General features: G+C 39.8%; 1 protein-coding gene across 15 annotated transcripts in view; it reads left to right on the plus strand.

The window, feature by feature from the left end:
* Positions 1–16,040, plus strand: part of ptprt (protein tyrosine phosphatase receptor type T) — a 449,458-nt gene that overhangs the window by 301,895 nt on the left and 131,523 nt on the right. For 9 of the 15 annotated variants that reach the window (XM_041888816.2, XM_041888817.2, XM_041888819.2 and 6 more), the window contains exons 13-15: positions 7,077–7,113; positions 8,980–9,036; positions 14,283–14,418. In XM_041888816.2, coding sequence (XP_041744750.2) covers positions 7,077–7,113; positions 8,980–9,036; positions 14,283–14,418 — 230 coding nt within the window. The remainder of the gene's footprint in view (positions 1–7,076; positions 7,114–8,979; positions 9,037–14,282; positions 14,419–16,040) is intronic. The other 6 variants (XM_041888825.2, XM_041888827.2, XM_041888830.2 and 3 more) reach the window with 2 other exon arrangements.

The following is a 16,040-nucleotide window of genomic DNA, read 5'->3' on the forward strand; positions in this document are numbered from 1 at the left end:
TCCAACCTGAGACTACCGCACCTCTTCTGTTCCCATGCTGGAGACCACAGCTTGATTACAACCTGTTACAATGGTGGCAACATTTTGAGGCTGATCTTTCAGCGGGGGAGTGGGTAAATGTGTCAAAGACCTGACTGGGCCCAGCACTGCACGGTATGGCTAATTTTTGTTGTGTGCATGTTTGTGTACTGAGGAATATGTAACTTGGTTCCAGAAGAAATACACTTTACATTTCTTTCATCAAGGGAAGTGTTTCTTGGTGTAACGTTGTCCCCAGGCTATTGCACACACAGCACGTATAAGCCTGGGATATCAACCAATTTATTTTCTTCTTTTAAACCTAACCCTAACTAATGATGGCCAAGTTTGATGCGTTGGTCCACCAGATCTTCCACGCATTTGGACGGAAGTGTTTGGGAACGAGATTAGGTGAAATGTGACTAACATGACATCATTTTAGAGTGTATGCCATCCTTCAGCACAACATGTCACCCTTTATAAAGCACATGTTTATATCATATTCGACATAGTGGGTTATGTCACATTTGACATTGGTGCTTATGATGGCATTATGAAGGCTTTATGAAGCCTTTATATGCTGAATGTCATTTAATGCAGGACCGTACTCACAATGTATTGCGTAAAGCCTCAACAAGCCTTTGTTGGGAACAATTGTTCATCAACAGGGATGTTCTCTCCTGGTTTGTAACATGCAATGCTGTTCTGTAGAACTTGTTCCATACGTCGGATACCATGGCAAATTTCTCTGTTTCCAGCCGTCGCGTTCTCGTTTCTTTGTCATCAAAATAGAGGTAACGCATGATCTCTCTGAAGCGATCCCGTGACATGGTTTCTCCAAAGAAAAGTTTCCCATACATGTTTGACCAGAAGCTTTCCATATACACACTCTTTCCACCGAATGCTCCACGGACATACAGGAATGAAGTTAACACTTCCAGCTCATCAACAGACAGATCCCACTGTGTCTCCTTGCTCCCTGTGCGCCTCAGCCACAGTACCTGATGTGCTGTAGCATGTCCATGTCTCATAAACAACGGAGGCTGGTGAGTGAGTTGTTTATGTTGTTTTTTGCTTGAGATGTAGGGCCTGCTTTCTCAGTGATGACATTTTGTGCTGATAATCAGCCCGTAGCATTGTCACCGGCTTGTTCTATCCAAACGGTGCCGTCCCTTCCTTTCTCCTGTCTCACTGTTTCATTTGGTGGTGGCAGTGAGCACCATTGTGGCTTTTTTGTGCTTAGGCCTCAGATGTGTAGGGTCAGGCTGGGGCTCAGAATCAGAAGAATAATCATATAATAATATATAATAATATATAATATATAATATGCCATTTAGCAGACGCTTTTATCCAATGCGACTTACAGTCATGTGTGTATACATTTTTACTTATGGGTGGTCCCGAACCCACTACCCTGGCGTTACAAGCGCCATGCTCTACCAATTGAGCTACAGAGGACCACATCATCAGAGATGGCATGATTAATTTCTTCCGCACCATCTGAATCGCTTTCATTCAGATCTTGTAGCTGCGCTAACGTAGCATGTGCATCCATTTGTCTTGGTCTTGCCTGAAAAACCTTGGAATAAGGGGCTGTGTAGCCTGGCACTGTTTGTTCTGTTGAGTTTCCTTTGCAGCACAGGAAAAGGAGAAAAACTAGGAAAGGAAGAGTAAGTTCAGTAGTAAGTTCAGAGTGGGTCCAGTAGAGTTATCGTTATGTTTGACAGTCTGGCGTGTCTGTCTTGTCCTGGGACACTCAGTCAGTAAGATTTTACCAAAGTTTGTTGACATACAGTCATAACCGTTTGATATATCAAAGCTGTCATTTGTCATACTGTGAACTGACATGATTGACTTTTTAAGACTGCAGTATGTCAAGTGTACAACACGTCAAGTAAAGTTGATTCCCATTGGCTGACCTAACCTCCATCCCAGACATTTAATATAGCACACCAAGCTACTTAACTGCAATCAAGGTAATTTTGAGTAGGTATTGAGCTTCAAGGTGTGAAGATATTGGGAGTATCACTGCACTCCACTGGTCCCAGTTCTTTTTTGCAGGAGTTATCCAAAGGTGCCATTTTTCTATGTCAAGAGAGTTAAGCCAACATGTTCCTCCATGGGAAAATCGACTTGAAAACACCAGATGATTTCCAACCTCAATGGCAAACATAGAAGTGTCACCGGTGCTTGTAGCCCCATGAAGAAGGACCAGCCGCGTACGATACACCAATTCCCCCGCCGCAACAGCCTAATCAGTTTGGTTCTATGGTAGATCGCCCAGCCAAGTGTGTATAAATGAGACAAACCAGCCTTGACAGAGGAAGTGCATATTGACTGTCACCCCTTTTCCCCTATGGTGGCAGTTAATTTCTCAAAGGCCCAAAGTACATCCAAGTGGCCAGGGAAAACAATGCAGGGTGCATTTCACACACTGGCTTTGCACGGACTCCGCACCGCATGAAGCCATCAGCCAGGGTTTGGCCTTATACCCAGGTTAATTTACAGTTTTTTTCAATCACTTTGGTGCAATTTTTACAAGTATGTGGTACATTTTCACAAGCACAAAAATCAAAACAGATAATCAAAATGGCTCATGTTTCAAAACCCTAAGCACATTTTCAATTGACTGAGAACAACAAACAAATTCACTGTCACTTGTTCACTGCACCAAATAACTATTTTAATTTGGATACATATTCAACATGCAATATTCACTTTAAATGCATGTCAAGTTATAGTCAAATACTGTATGAATGTTCTTTCTATTCAGCACTTTAAAATGTGTATTTTTGCTTTTGGATTAAATGGTAGTTCAAATGACTAAATCGTGAGCCTATCATTATCTGATGTATTGGTAACTAAACAACATTTTCTCATGGTATTCCACGGAAAACTTTGATTTTGCATTAACGACTCGGGTGAAAGATATGTGAAACCACAATGAATGCACAATCAGTGATTCTAAACAAAAAATGACATTTTTATTTGTCACATGCACCGAATAGAGCAGATATGTTGAAAATGTCAGGGAAGACAGTTGCCAGCTGGTCTTCACATGTTCTGTGAATGTGCCCTGGTATTCTGTCTGGCCCAGCAGCCTTGCGAGTGTTAACCTGTTTAAAAGTCTTACACACATCGGCCACGGAGAGCGAGATCACACAGTCATCCGGGACAGCAGGGTCTCTCATGCCTGGCTCAGTGTTGTTTGCTTGAAGCGAGCATAGAAGGCATTCAGCTCGTCTAGAGGTTTGATCACTGGGCAACTCACGGCTGAGTTTCCTTTTGTAATCCGTACAACCCATCCACAAAGTCTGCAAACCCTGCATTTCTGTGGGTAGAGAACATAAGATAGGGGGACAGTTCAGAAAATATACCACTTACATCTGAAAAATGTACTAAAGTGATTGGAAAAACTAAATTAATGATGGTACATCCTGAAGCCAGATATGAGGCAGCGCCTGAAATAAGACTAATCGTTTCCCCAGTCTGTCATTTGTTACTAACCCCTCAGGTCATTTACAGTTGGGTATGTTCATGGGGGGAGTGCATGTGTGTGTGTGTATGCCTGCATACGTGTGTGTGTGTACATGCATACTCTACATACACTATACATTTAAAGGTGATGATTACTAGGCAGCCTGGCAATATGATCTGGTTGACAGTCATGTGTTACTGCTTAATTGATAAGATCTGAGAGAGAGAGAGAGGTATTCGGTATTGGTATTTTATTAGGATCCCCATTAGCAGTTGCGAAAGCAGCAGCTTCTCTTCCTGGGGTCCACACAAAACATGAAATATGACATAACAGAGAACATTAATAGACAGACAGCTCAAGGACAGAACTACATATATTTAAAACGTCACACATAGACTACATATCAGTACACAAAATATCTAGGTCAAATAGGGGAGAGGCGTTGTGCCGTGAGGTGTTACTTTCTGTTTTTTTTTAAACCAGGTTTGCTGTTCACTTGAGCAATCTGAGATGGAAAAGAATTCCATGCAATCATGCCTCTACAGTGGCTTGCGAAATAATTCACCCCCCTTGGCATTTATCCTATTTTGTTGCCTTACACCTGGAATTAAAATTGATTTTAGGGGGGTTTGTATCATTTGATTTACACAACATGCCTACCACTTTGAAGATGCAAACAATGTTTTATTGTGAAACTAACAAGAAATAAGACAAAAAACTGAAAACTTTAGCATGCATAACTATTCACCCCCCAAAGTAAATACTTTGTAAAGCCACCTTTTACAGCAATTACAGCTGCAAGTCTCTTGGGGTATGTCTCTATAAGCTTGGCACATCTAGCCGCTGGGATTTTTGCCCATTCTTCAAGACAAAACTGCCCCAGCTCCTTCTAGTTGGATGGGTTCCGCTGTTGTACAGCAATCTTTAAGTCATACCACAGATTCTCAATTGGATTGAGGTCTGGGCTTTGACTAGGCCATTCCAAAACACTTAAATGTTTTCCCCTTAAACCACTTGAGTGTTGCTTTAGCAGTATGGTTAGGGTCATTGTCCTGCTGGAAGGTGAACCTCCGTCCCAGTCTCAAATCTCTGGAAGACTGAAACAGGTTTCCCTCAAGAATTTCCCTGTATTTAGCGCCATCCGTCATTCCTTCAATTCTGACCAGTTTCCCAGTCCCTGCCGATGAAAAACATTTTACATTTACATTTTTAGTCATTTAGCAGACGCTCTTATCCAGAGTGACTTACAGTTAGTGAGTAAATCCCCACAGCATGATGCTGCCACCACCATGCTTCACTGTGGGGATGGTGTTCTCGGGGTGATGAGAGGTGTTGGGTTTGCACCAGACATAGTGTTTTCCTTGATGGCCAAAAAGCTCAATTTTAGTCTCATCTGACCAGAGTACCTTCTTCCATATGTTTGGGGAGTCTCCACATGCCTTTTGGCAAACACCAAACGTGTTTGCTTATTTCTTTCTTTAAGCAATTACTTTTTTCTGGCCACTCTTCTGTAAAGCCCAGCTCTGTGGAGTGTACGGTTTAAAGTGGTCCTATGGAACAACAACGCTTAGGCCTCTACTTTCAGTTTATACATACTATATACATTTTATGGACACAGTCAATTTTACAATAATTCTATTTAGTTTGTTTTTACTCCTGATTTTGTATGTTTTCCCACTGACAAAGACATGATCAGTCTATAATTTTAATGGTAGGTTTATTTGAACAGTGACAACAAAAAACCCAGAAAAATGCATGTCAAAAATGTTATAAATTGATTTGCATTTTAATGAGGGAAATAAGTATTTGACCCCTCTGCAAAACATGACTTAGTACTTGGTGGCAAAACCCTTGTTGGCAATCACAGACGTTTCTTGTAGTTGGCCACCAGGTTTGCACTCAACCTTCAGCTCCCTCCACAGATTTTCTATGGGATTAAGGTCTGAAGACTGGCTAGGCCACTCCAGGACCTTAATGTGCTTCTTCTTGAGCCACTCCTTTGTTGCCTTGGCCATGTGTTTTGGGTCATTGTCATGCTGGAATACCCATCCACGACCCATTTTCAATGCCCTGGCTGAGGGAAGGAGGTTCTCACCCAAGATTTGACGGTACATGGCCCCGTCCATCGTCCCTTTGATGCGGTGAAGTTGTCCTGTCCCCTTAGCAGAAAAACACCCCCAAACAGAAGATAGCCCTATTTGGTAAAATATCAGTCAATACAGAACATTTCAAGAACTTTGAACGTTTCTTCAAGTGCAGTCGCAAAAACCATCAAGCGCTATGATGAAATGTTCTGTATTGACTGATCTTCATGTCTTAAAGTAATGATGGACTGTTGTTTCTCTTTGCTTATTTGAGCTGTTCTTGGTATTTTACCAAAAAGGGCTATCTTCTGTATTACCCCCCAGACTATGTAAGAGAAAAATATTACTGTTGATTACTTTTGAATAATAGCACTTATGTTAAAGGTAAACTCCACCACTTTTCAACCTCATTTACATAATCTCCAGCACAATACCAGTGTCAACATACTTAGCTAGTGCGCACCCGAGCTAGTGCACATCAGAGCTAGTGCACACCAGAGCTAGTGCGGACAAGAGCTAGCTAGCTACTAGTGCTGAGCGATTAGTGGCGGCAGCATCTGTGTGGCCTTGTGACAGGCTGGCTCTGTATAGATATTTTTACACGGACCCTTTCACTAATTACCAACTGACAGCCAGGCCATGACCCTGAGTGCAGCACATACATATGACAATTATTTCTCTCAATGACTCTGGTAGACGCCGTTTCAGTGGTTTAGCGTCTCGCTAATAGCGTTTCTTCATACAGAGTCTGGGAAGTCGAACCATCCGCCTAGATATAGGACTAGGTTTTCCTGTCTTCATTTGAATATGGCGATGGCGCCTAGATTATTGATGGTGATTCGCTTTTTTCAATCAAATGTGATGCTTAACCTGGGGTACGTGTGCCCCTGGGTGTACATGACCTATCCAAAGGGGGTACTTGGGAAGACTCATAAGAACATAGGACTACTGGTAAAATGCACGAGGGGGTACTTAGGGGGTACTCCCAACAGAGCAAAATGTGATTGAGGGGACAGTAACCAAAAAAGGTTGAGAACCACAACTGACCTAGTGGATGCCATTTGGAGAACAAATGCCCTCACTGCTTTTGGGGTCAACAGTTTTCTGAAGTGTATGCAGTACTATGACTGAAATGTCTGTATTTTCTGAACCCCTTCCCCATTCCCATTCTTCTCTTGTGCTGTCTTGTTATATTTCAATCCCAAATCCACTAGAAAAGGGTTAGGCAACCCTGTTCCTGGAGTGCTGCAGGTACTGCAGGATTTTGTTCCAACTAGGCACCACACCTGACCAACTGAGCTAATTGATCAGTTCAGTGATTGCCTAAATTCAACACACCTGGTCTTCCAGGTCGGTTAAATCAAAAACATGAAGTGCCTGCGGCCCTCCAGGACCAGGGTTGCCTACCCCTGCACTAGAACATGAGTAGAGTGATGGAAATCACTGTGTTGGGACAATATCATTGAACAACTCTCTGTCTCTCTCTGTCTTTTCAGGAAACCAAAATCAACTGTGTGAGACTGGCTACTAAAGGTATGAGAACAATTTTAATATGTTCTATGCGTAGGAAATACAGTACTTAATGGATTAAAGGCCCAGTGCAGTAAAAACATTTTTTCCCCCTGTGTTTTATACACTATGAGGTTGGAATAATACTGTGAAATTGTGAAAATGATGATAATGCCCTTTTTGTTTAAGAGCTCTTTGAAAAGACCGCCAGAAATTTCAGCCTGTTGTGGTGGGATAGAGTTTTGGCCTGAATGGTGACATCACCAGGCGGCAAATTGTTTAATAGACCAATAAGAAAGGTAGTTCCAAACCTCTCTGCCAATAAAAAGCTAGTTTCAGTGTCCCCCTTCCCACTAAGACCACTCCCAGACAGTCCTAGCAAAATTCTTGCTTGAGAAATTGCTCTTTACTAAGGACCTATTTTTGTTACTGTTTGACCATTTTAATTTCAAACAATCACAGTAAGGTACTTCATTTTTTACCCAGAAATGATTTAATATTGAGATGAAAATGGCTGCATTGGACCTTTAAAAAAATGCTCACAGGGTTATATTCTGTTAAACTGTTAAATGCAATGAAATCAGAGAGATACATGTTTAACAAGTCAACTGGGCCTAATGAATGTTACTTGTATTGAGAGAGGTACACCTGCATAGAAGTAGACTGTCCCTATTTTAAAGGTATAAGTGACCATAAGCCCCAAACTCTTGTCAGTGTTGAACCTGCATGGTTTTGGGTCTATACAGTCCAAGATTCTGTGCAACTTTTCTTTTTCTCTCCATTCCATTTATTTTATTTTCTCCGAACCATCTTTATAAAATATCACATTAAGGATCAGTAGTATCGAAGGACAACCTCCATTAATGTAATGGATGGTGAAAAGAAAACTGTTCACCCACAGAGAAAATACCTTTTCATTATTCTGTTTGCTTTCCTTCCCATTCCCTATTTAAGTTTCTGTTAATCTTTTCAGACATACATTTGCACAGACAATACTCTTTTGATGTAGTTATAGATTTCCACGCTTTTTTGTCTGTGTCAAACATTTCTCATCATCAGTGGGCTCTATTCTTTCCATTCTTTTCTCTCGCCATCCTCCTGTTCTGAATTGATCTCTTTACCGTGTTTGGAGTCTACACTTGTAGACACACTGATTGCATGTCTGCTTTGGAAAATACATGCTTTAAACTTTGTGGCCCTTCATCTCTTCACGTACGAATACACAGCTTGATTATTTCAATATGATTGCATTTGATAGTTAAATACTGTATATAATCTGTATGGAAATTGGGGGGTCATAATTGTTAACATGGAATTTGAGTTTCTTGAGTTTCCTGTTTGATAAACAAAGGCTATGTTGCTAAGATTGAGGCTGACCTAATATGGACATCTTAAAAGTTTAGAGATCCAATTTTAGATCAAAACTGCCACAAAGTTCAAAGATATTTCGTTTTATTTTTCATTTTTTTCTTCATTTTTTTTTTTATTCCATCTCATTTTTTTCCCCTTCCAGTCAGAATCAAAGGTTATTACCAATGCTTTCATTCCAATGTCCCATTCACATGCACTGAGAATCAAACCTCTAAAATATTCCTCTGAAATAGATTTATAGATCCGAAGATGCTATCAGGAACACTTCTACTACTTTGCCATTTTCCGTTAATGGAAGCTATCAGACTCTTGTTGAATTTCATATATTCAGCCATCTATATAATCATACTGCCCATAGTTTTTTTTTTCAAAATGTTCTAGCAATATCACTTGAATTTTCCCTACTACTGTGATAAATGTTCAATTGAAACAATGAAGGCATCTTTTTTTTAGACTATTTTTCTTTGTTTCTTTTTTCTCTCATGCATGCTAACCGGGAACTATAAACCTTGTTCTTAGTGGTAATAGGTAGGGGACAAAATACCACGCCGTACATACTTGTCATCCCCAGTGAAGGTGATTATTGCTCCATAGCCAGATTTCTTTCTTCTGTTCTTTTATATACATGACTTTGTTTGTTTCCTCCTTCTCCTTCTGTTTGTATATTTTTTTCTCTCTCTTTCCTCATCTTAATGCATTTGTTTGCATGTCTGTTCCACAAAAGTGTAGCTGGCTGTCATTGATTCCATTGAGACTACTGTACCTTGGTGCCCCAAATATGTATGGTTATTGTCCCTCTTATTATTTTCATTGTTTGTTTCTATTTGACAATCCCTGAGATTTGTTTGATCGATAGTTTTCTTGTAGTTTTGCTCATGGACTTATTAAGCTTTTAAACAGTATTGAATATGCATCTGTAATCCCAGTATACTGTACATTTGGTAGAAAAACAGATATACTGTAGACATGGGTTAAACACAGATCTGACAAACATTTGGTTATTTGCATCCACCAATGATCTCTCTATGATTGATTGTTATTTGTCTTTTCTTATGTGGCAAGAACATTATGATACTCTTTTATCATCCAAGTGCCCTATTCAACAATATAACTGTAAAGCAAGACCGTCAATGAAGTTATTCAGTTGTTATGCCACAGACTGCAAAATGTGAACTTTATCTTCAAATGTAGCTTCTTTAGGGCTGAATTACTGCAAAGAACGCAGCCAATATAATCCATACTTTACAATAGGGATGAGTCAAGATGAGCTGTAATATGTCTCTGAGCAAAATATCCCAAAAACTAGACACATTATGTCAACCCCCTCCCTTCCTTTCCAAGTTGAGTCTGCATTTACTCACCCAAACATCCCCCATACAACTGTCCTGCACCCTGCCCATGCTCCACCGTCTGTCGCTGGTGCGCTAACCCCTGAATGGAACGTCATACCAGTTAAGAGAGGTGGCTACTCTCCTGTCTGGCTAGATAGAGACCTATCTACTGTTGTTGTGATATTCATACACTCTGTTTTATACACATCTATGCTATAGTCCACAAGGAATCTAGTTCTAACCTTGTTCATCCGTACATTGTCTGTGAACGTCAATTACCATTTCGATGTACAATACAGATTTACAAACTTACCATACAGATTGTGTGTAGAGTGTTTGCTGCTAGTGTCATGCAATTATGATGAGTTGCTTGCTGTGTGTGTGCACTTGAGAAGGTACAATACCTCCTCAACGTCCCGCCTCCCCAAAAACACTAACCCTTATCACAGAGTACAGCCTGCTTGCTCTTGAATAAGAGGAAATGCTGTTGTCTCAGTTGGAAGTGGTGCCCATTTATATATATGTTGCTCTGTGGCACTGTGTTTGGTGTTACTTTCCTTAGCATCGTAGCTTTGCCTGGGTATATGGAGATCTTGGAGGGAAATCTGGCAGACAGCCTGACCTGGTAGACATTGTGAGGTGTTGTCTTATGCAAATGTTGCCCTTATAACACGTCAATGAATTTCCATCTACCTCGATGTGCAGCGACAAACTGTTCAATGGCCCTGACTCAAATCGGAAAACGGTTTCTGGAAATCACTTTCTGGTTTCTGGGGAGAAGAAAAGCAGGGTTAGGTGAACACGATGACTATAAAGACATTATGGCAAATGAATAGACCAGTTGAATGAGTAATGCAATAGTACAGAATCAGCTTAATTAATTGTTGAAGGGCATTTATTTTGTATTTACCTTTTAGCACAATTACCCTTTATGTTGAGTTTTAGCCACAATTAGATGATATTTGAGAGCCAAAATATCATACTGTAGTGACCTTAGCAGTACAAAACCTAGCAACCTCGAGGCCCTTGGTGTAATGGGTATGATTTTAGCCTGACAGTTTGAGTATTTGCTACAATATGATAGAATCTGGTCTATTTTCCACTATTTGATCAGGCCTATAGGGCTGTACCAATGGGTTTTGCTTAGTGAAAGATAGATAAAGAAATATATAGCAAGTAGATATCATGTTTCTGTCAACATATGCATGGCAAGAACAACCCAAACGTTTTATGTTCAAAGAAGCCTGTTTCATAATAGTTGTGCTGACATTCTCTTTGTTGAGGACAAGCACTCAGTTCAGGATAGAACGTTGACCATAAATTATGGTATATGTTGTAAATAAAGCAGATAAATGTATGGCATTTCCTTTTTATCCAAACAAAAAAAGAAGCCAAATAATGGCTTTTAAAGCCTTTAAGTACTGCGTGCCCTGCTGACCTAAACAAACATTAGTGTTGACATTTTGTTCTGAGGCGTAGTCTTGGTACCATTAGCATTGTGCATTGTTTACAGTGCCGATAAATCACATTAATCTGAGCCCATCTGACCCAGCGCTGCAGTGCTCAGATTGTAATCCCGTTAGAGACACTTAGCTTTGCTGGTCTAATCTCACAGGGCTGCCCCGTCTGCTGCCAGACAATAGCCCCCATGCAGCGCTGTTTCCCGCCAAATCCCACTGCTGCCACCAGTGTCACTCATCCCAGGCTGTGGAATCAATCCTTCCCTATATGAATGAGATTACGTTTTAATATCATGGGTTTTAGTCATAATTCCTTTTTTTATACTTAACTTTTACCCCAGCCCAAAGTAAAAGGCTTTACATATTTCTTTTTAAGCAAGCAACCACGTCTGTGGGTGTGCAGGAAAGCACAGTGAGAATTTAATCAGGGGAAGATTATGATTTTTATGATGATGGATCAAGGGTTCTGATTAGGTATCAAATGACTCAAGTCTTGCGGGAACCCTGCAGCTGAAGTTTTGATCTTCACTGTTGAAGCAGGAATTAAAAAGACAGATTTGCGACATTCTTTAAAACGACAGATATCCCCATAAAAGACAAGATGGGTATCAAAAGAACTTCAGTGTAGATAGTGATAATTTTCACTGAATCACCTGCTGTTTCCATGGGAACTGCAGGCATAATGGGCCTAGAGGCCTAATGGGCCTATATATTCTTTATATTGTTTGTATGAAAACCTACAACTATATTATTATTGCTATTAGTAGAAGTGTACTAGTAGCTGTAGTTTCTGAGTAACAGTCATGCCATTCTCTGTCAATGGCAGACTCACAGTCAAATATCCCATGAATCATATTTCCTGGCCCTGTCCTCCCTCATCTGAAAATAGGGGAGATAAGAAAACAGACTAGCTGGTCAGGGCCCTGTTAAGTAAGTCTGATTGTGGGGCAGCTCTGGTGGTATCATATTAGAAAATGGGCTATAACAGCCAGATGGGCCCTCTATTGTTACATACCGACCTTTCGAACCCAATCAGCTCCTGGCAGGTTGACAGCGAATCAGGTTGCAGAGTCATTTGACAGTGGAGACACATAGGCCATTCTGACAGTCAGGAAGGACACGTACCGTATGCCATTAAGCTCCACACAAATATGGCTACACACAAATATGTTCTTCTTTATTCTATACGATAAACTGAATAGCGCATTTTGCCAATTGCACATTTGTTGGTTAGGTCTATGTAATTTAAATTCAAAGTAATTTAAAATATCTTTGAGTAAGATGATTAATAAAAACTGTGTCAACGTAGTGTTAAGGGTTAATGTGAGCTACTGTAAGTCATTAATCTTACGATAGCACAAGGTTATGTTCAGTATACCTGTGTGTCGAAATATAAAAAGATGGAAAGGTAGCCCTCAAACTGTTCAAACCTTGTTTGTCAAAAGGCCATTTTTCAATCCATAGTTCAGTGAATTGAAGTCCAAAACATGCCAAGGTTATATTCTTAATCTGTTGTTTGAAAGGATATTTTGAACAAAGGGATATGTAAAAGAGAGGCTAGAAATAAGACACCCAATTTGTTTGAACATGCCTTAATTGTTTATCAAGGTTGCTCATTAATTTTGGCATGTGTACATCTATACAACGCTGTTCTGTAGAACAGTGGAATAGCTCAGAAGTTCCGGCAAGAGTTCTTTCATTAGATTTGAAACGGTCTCTTTTCGTTATGTATCATTGGAAGTTCGCATTCATCAAATTGGAAATGGCTTTGTTGCTATGTTTAAAAAAAAATATATATCTTCTCTTTTATGCTTTATTTCTCAGCACCCTACACAATTAAGAGCCATACTTGTATTGATCTTCAACATAGTCAAGATTAATAAGCTACATATACTAGTTAGGTCTACAAACATTAATTGATGGTGTTTGGTTGGTAATAAAGTATACATAAATGTGTTTCTATAACACCTCAATGTACCTCCTGAAAAGAATACCTTGAGTGAAAATAGCATCTATAAGAGATTGAACATAGAAGCAGCATGTTGTATTACCCTAACAGATAGAAACACTAGGGTGCAATTCCCACAGTCTTTGTATTGTTCAAAGCAAGGATTTTCAGTTGTAGTTGATAAGATGAGAGTGCTTTTGTAAGCTGTGGAAGGCGCTGGGAGTCGCTAGCAGTACTGTTAACTCACTCAACCTATACATTCTCTCCCTCGCTGTTTTTCACTGTATGTCCAAGCTACTGCAGTCACACAACCCATGCTAACATTTTCCTGCATGTCCTTCTTAAATCGTTGTTCGTTCAACATTAGCGCACTGCATGTCCTCAGTTTTTCATTGTGGTGCAACTGCTGTGTTAGATGAAAAGCCTGTTGAAAATAACAACTCATACTTAACTCAACCACAAATCCTTTGATGCAAGAGAAACTGACCTTACTTGTGTATTTCCAGTCGATTATTTGCATGTTGATTTTCACCATTCATCTGTCCTGTGTGAGAAGCACCCTAACACAAGTTTACTGAATCTTTATTGAACGTTGTCTTGCTATCATTTGGAGTTTAGCAAGCAGGATATAGCCAACATTTCCGCCAATACCTAATCACCTTTACCTTTTCACTCAAATAATGTCTCCCTTTCATTACTAATAATGCATGACTTTGTGATATTGTGTGTGTATATATATATATATATATATATATATGTGTGTATGTATATATATAAAACATTTTTCTATCTACTGTTGTTTGTATGTGTTTGCGTCTGTTTGTCCGTCTGTATGTATGAGAGGGTTTGCGTGTACTCACATAACTGTTTTTGTGTGAGTATACGAGTGTGTATGTGAGTATGTGTGTAAGTGTGTGTGCACTGTCTATAGTATGTGTGCAAATGTGTGTGCAAATGTGTGTGTGTATTCTTGCGTATGTTTGTGTGTGACTGTGTGTGTGTGTGTGTGTGTGTGTGTGGAGGACGGTTGCCCCAGGGTAAACTCCCTCCTCCTCTCTGTGATGTGTCTGTGCCTGTTTGTAGGTGCGTCCACCCAGGACTCCGACGCTGTGGAGCCCGAGAAGCAGGTGGACAGCACTGTTAAGATGGCCGGTGTCATCGCGGGCATTCTCATGTTCATCATCATCCTACTGGGAGTTGTTCTCACCTTCAAACGCAGGTAAAAAGCAGTAGAGAAACTCCTAGCGTGTAAGCGTAAATATGTCAGGTACTATATTACTAGAGTCCTAACACCATAGTGTGACCCAAATGTCCCAAGTGCAATATGACTAGATTACTGCTAAGGCCTCAGTTGAGCTGAAGTACCATTGGGACTAACTCATAAGGAGGTATGTTTTTAGGGGGGCGTACAGACATGCACAGCTTTCTGTGTCTTGTTAACATGCACACTGGCTTACTTCCATCACATCTCTGTCTCCTTCCTCTGTCTCTTGCTTTCCTAAACTACCCTAATAACACACTCCCCATGTCATTTTTCTATGCTAGGACCCACAGTTTTTTTTTTTTTTACCATAATAAAATTGTTCACCTTACCACTCCACACGTAGTTACCTCAAAACTTTGAAATGTCTTAATACTGTACTTCATGACCAATCATTTGTGTCATTGTAGGAGTAGACTATGCTACTGAGACAAAATGACTTGCATGTCACAATCACAAATGTTCTTGGAAATAAACAGGGCAGCAATTTATGATAACTTTCATGAATAAATAAATAAACTATTTATACACTATTGATACATGTATTGATAAATAGTAAATACTATTTTATAATTTCTTTAAACATTTATAAACATGTATTGCATTTAAAAATGGTGTTACCATTCAGTTGAGGGAGCACAATTTAGATGGATCTTTTTATACTGAGTTAGATAACAAACTCAGATTTTTTACATACTATTTTTAGACAATATATTTAACCTTCTCTTGTTACAATGTTTTACAAACTTAAAATCATATTAATTACATATTCCAGAAAAAAAGCTGCTGTGGTTGTCATGGTTTTATTATACAATCCAATGGCAATAAGTTACAGAAATCTATATGTGCACAAATCAATAAGAAATCCTAGACTCAACATACAGAATACAGTTACACCCATGAGCAATTGGGCTTTACAATGATCTCAAACCACACAACCTCTGCAGAAATAAGAGGATATGTCAACAACAAAGATGGCCGCCTAAGCAGGGCATATATGAATTGGAAACCAATATGGAGACCAAACCGTGGGTTAACTAGTATGTATACTAACTATGATAACTTGACACAACTGTGGGAAGCATTGAAGTCAACATGGGCCAGCATCCCTGTGGAAAGCTTTCAACTCAATATTAGGAAGGTGTTCCTAATGTTTGGTATACTCAGTGTAGATCGAGGACAGGGAGAAGAAGTGCTTAGACTACAATATTCTAAGACGCCTGGCTTTGCTGGATCATCTATATTTCATTCTTGCAACATAGATCGTTTGGGGATGATGTTTTATCAATTGCAGCGTTTTACATGGCTTTCAGCCACTATACGTTTTTAGTGGCGAAAACATGCTGGAAGCGAGTATACACTGTCCGTTAAATTTTTCAAAGCAGTGTTACACGTCTTTCAGAGCTTTTTGTACTAACATACGAATGAATTGAATGGACAGGTAAAGACTTAATGGTGACTTTATGTTTTCCTGCCCGGTAGCTTGAACCTTTAGGGCTCTTACAGCACTGTCAAATGTAGAAATTCTTAAATAAGTAATGGTAAAGCTCCCAAAACAGTAGCATGTTGTACCTGCACTG

This window comes from Coregonus clupeaformis, chromosome 10, assembly GCF_020615455.1.
Source record: "Coregonus clupeaformis isolate EN_2021a chromosome 10, ASM2061545v1, whole genome shotgun sequence".
NCBI lineage: Eukaryota > Metazoa > Chordata > Actinopteri > Salmoniformes > Salmonidae > Coregonus > Coregonus clupeaformis.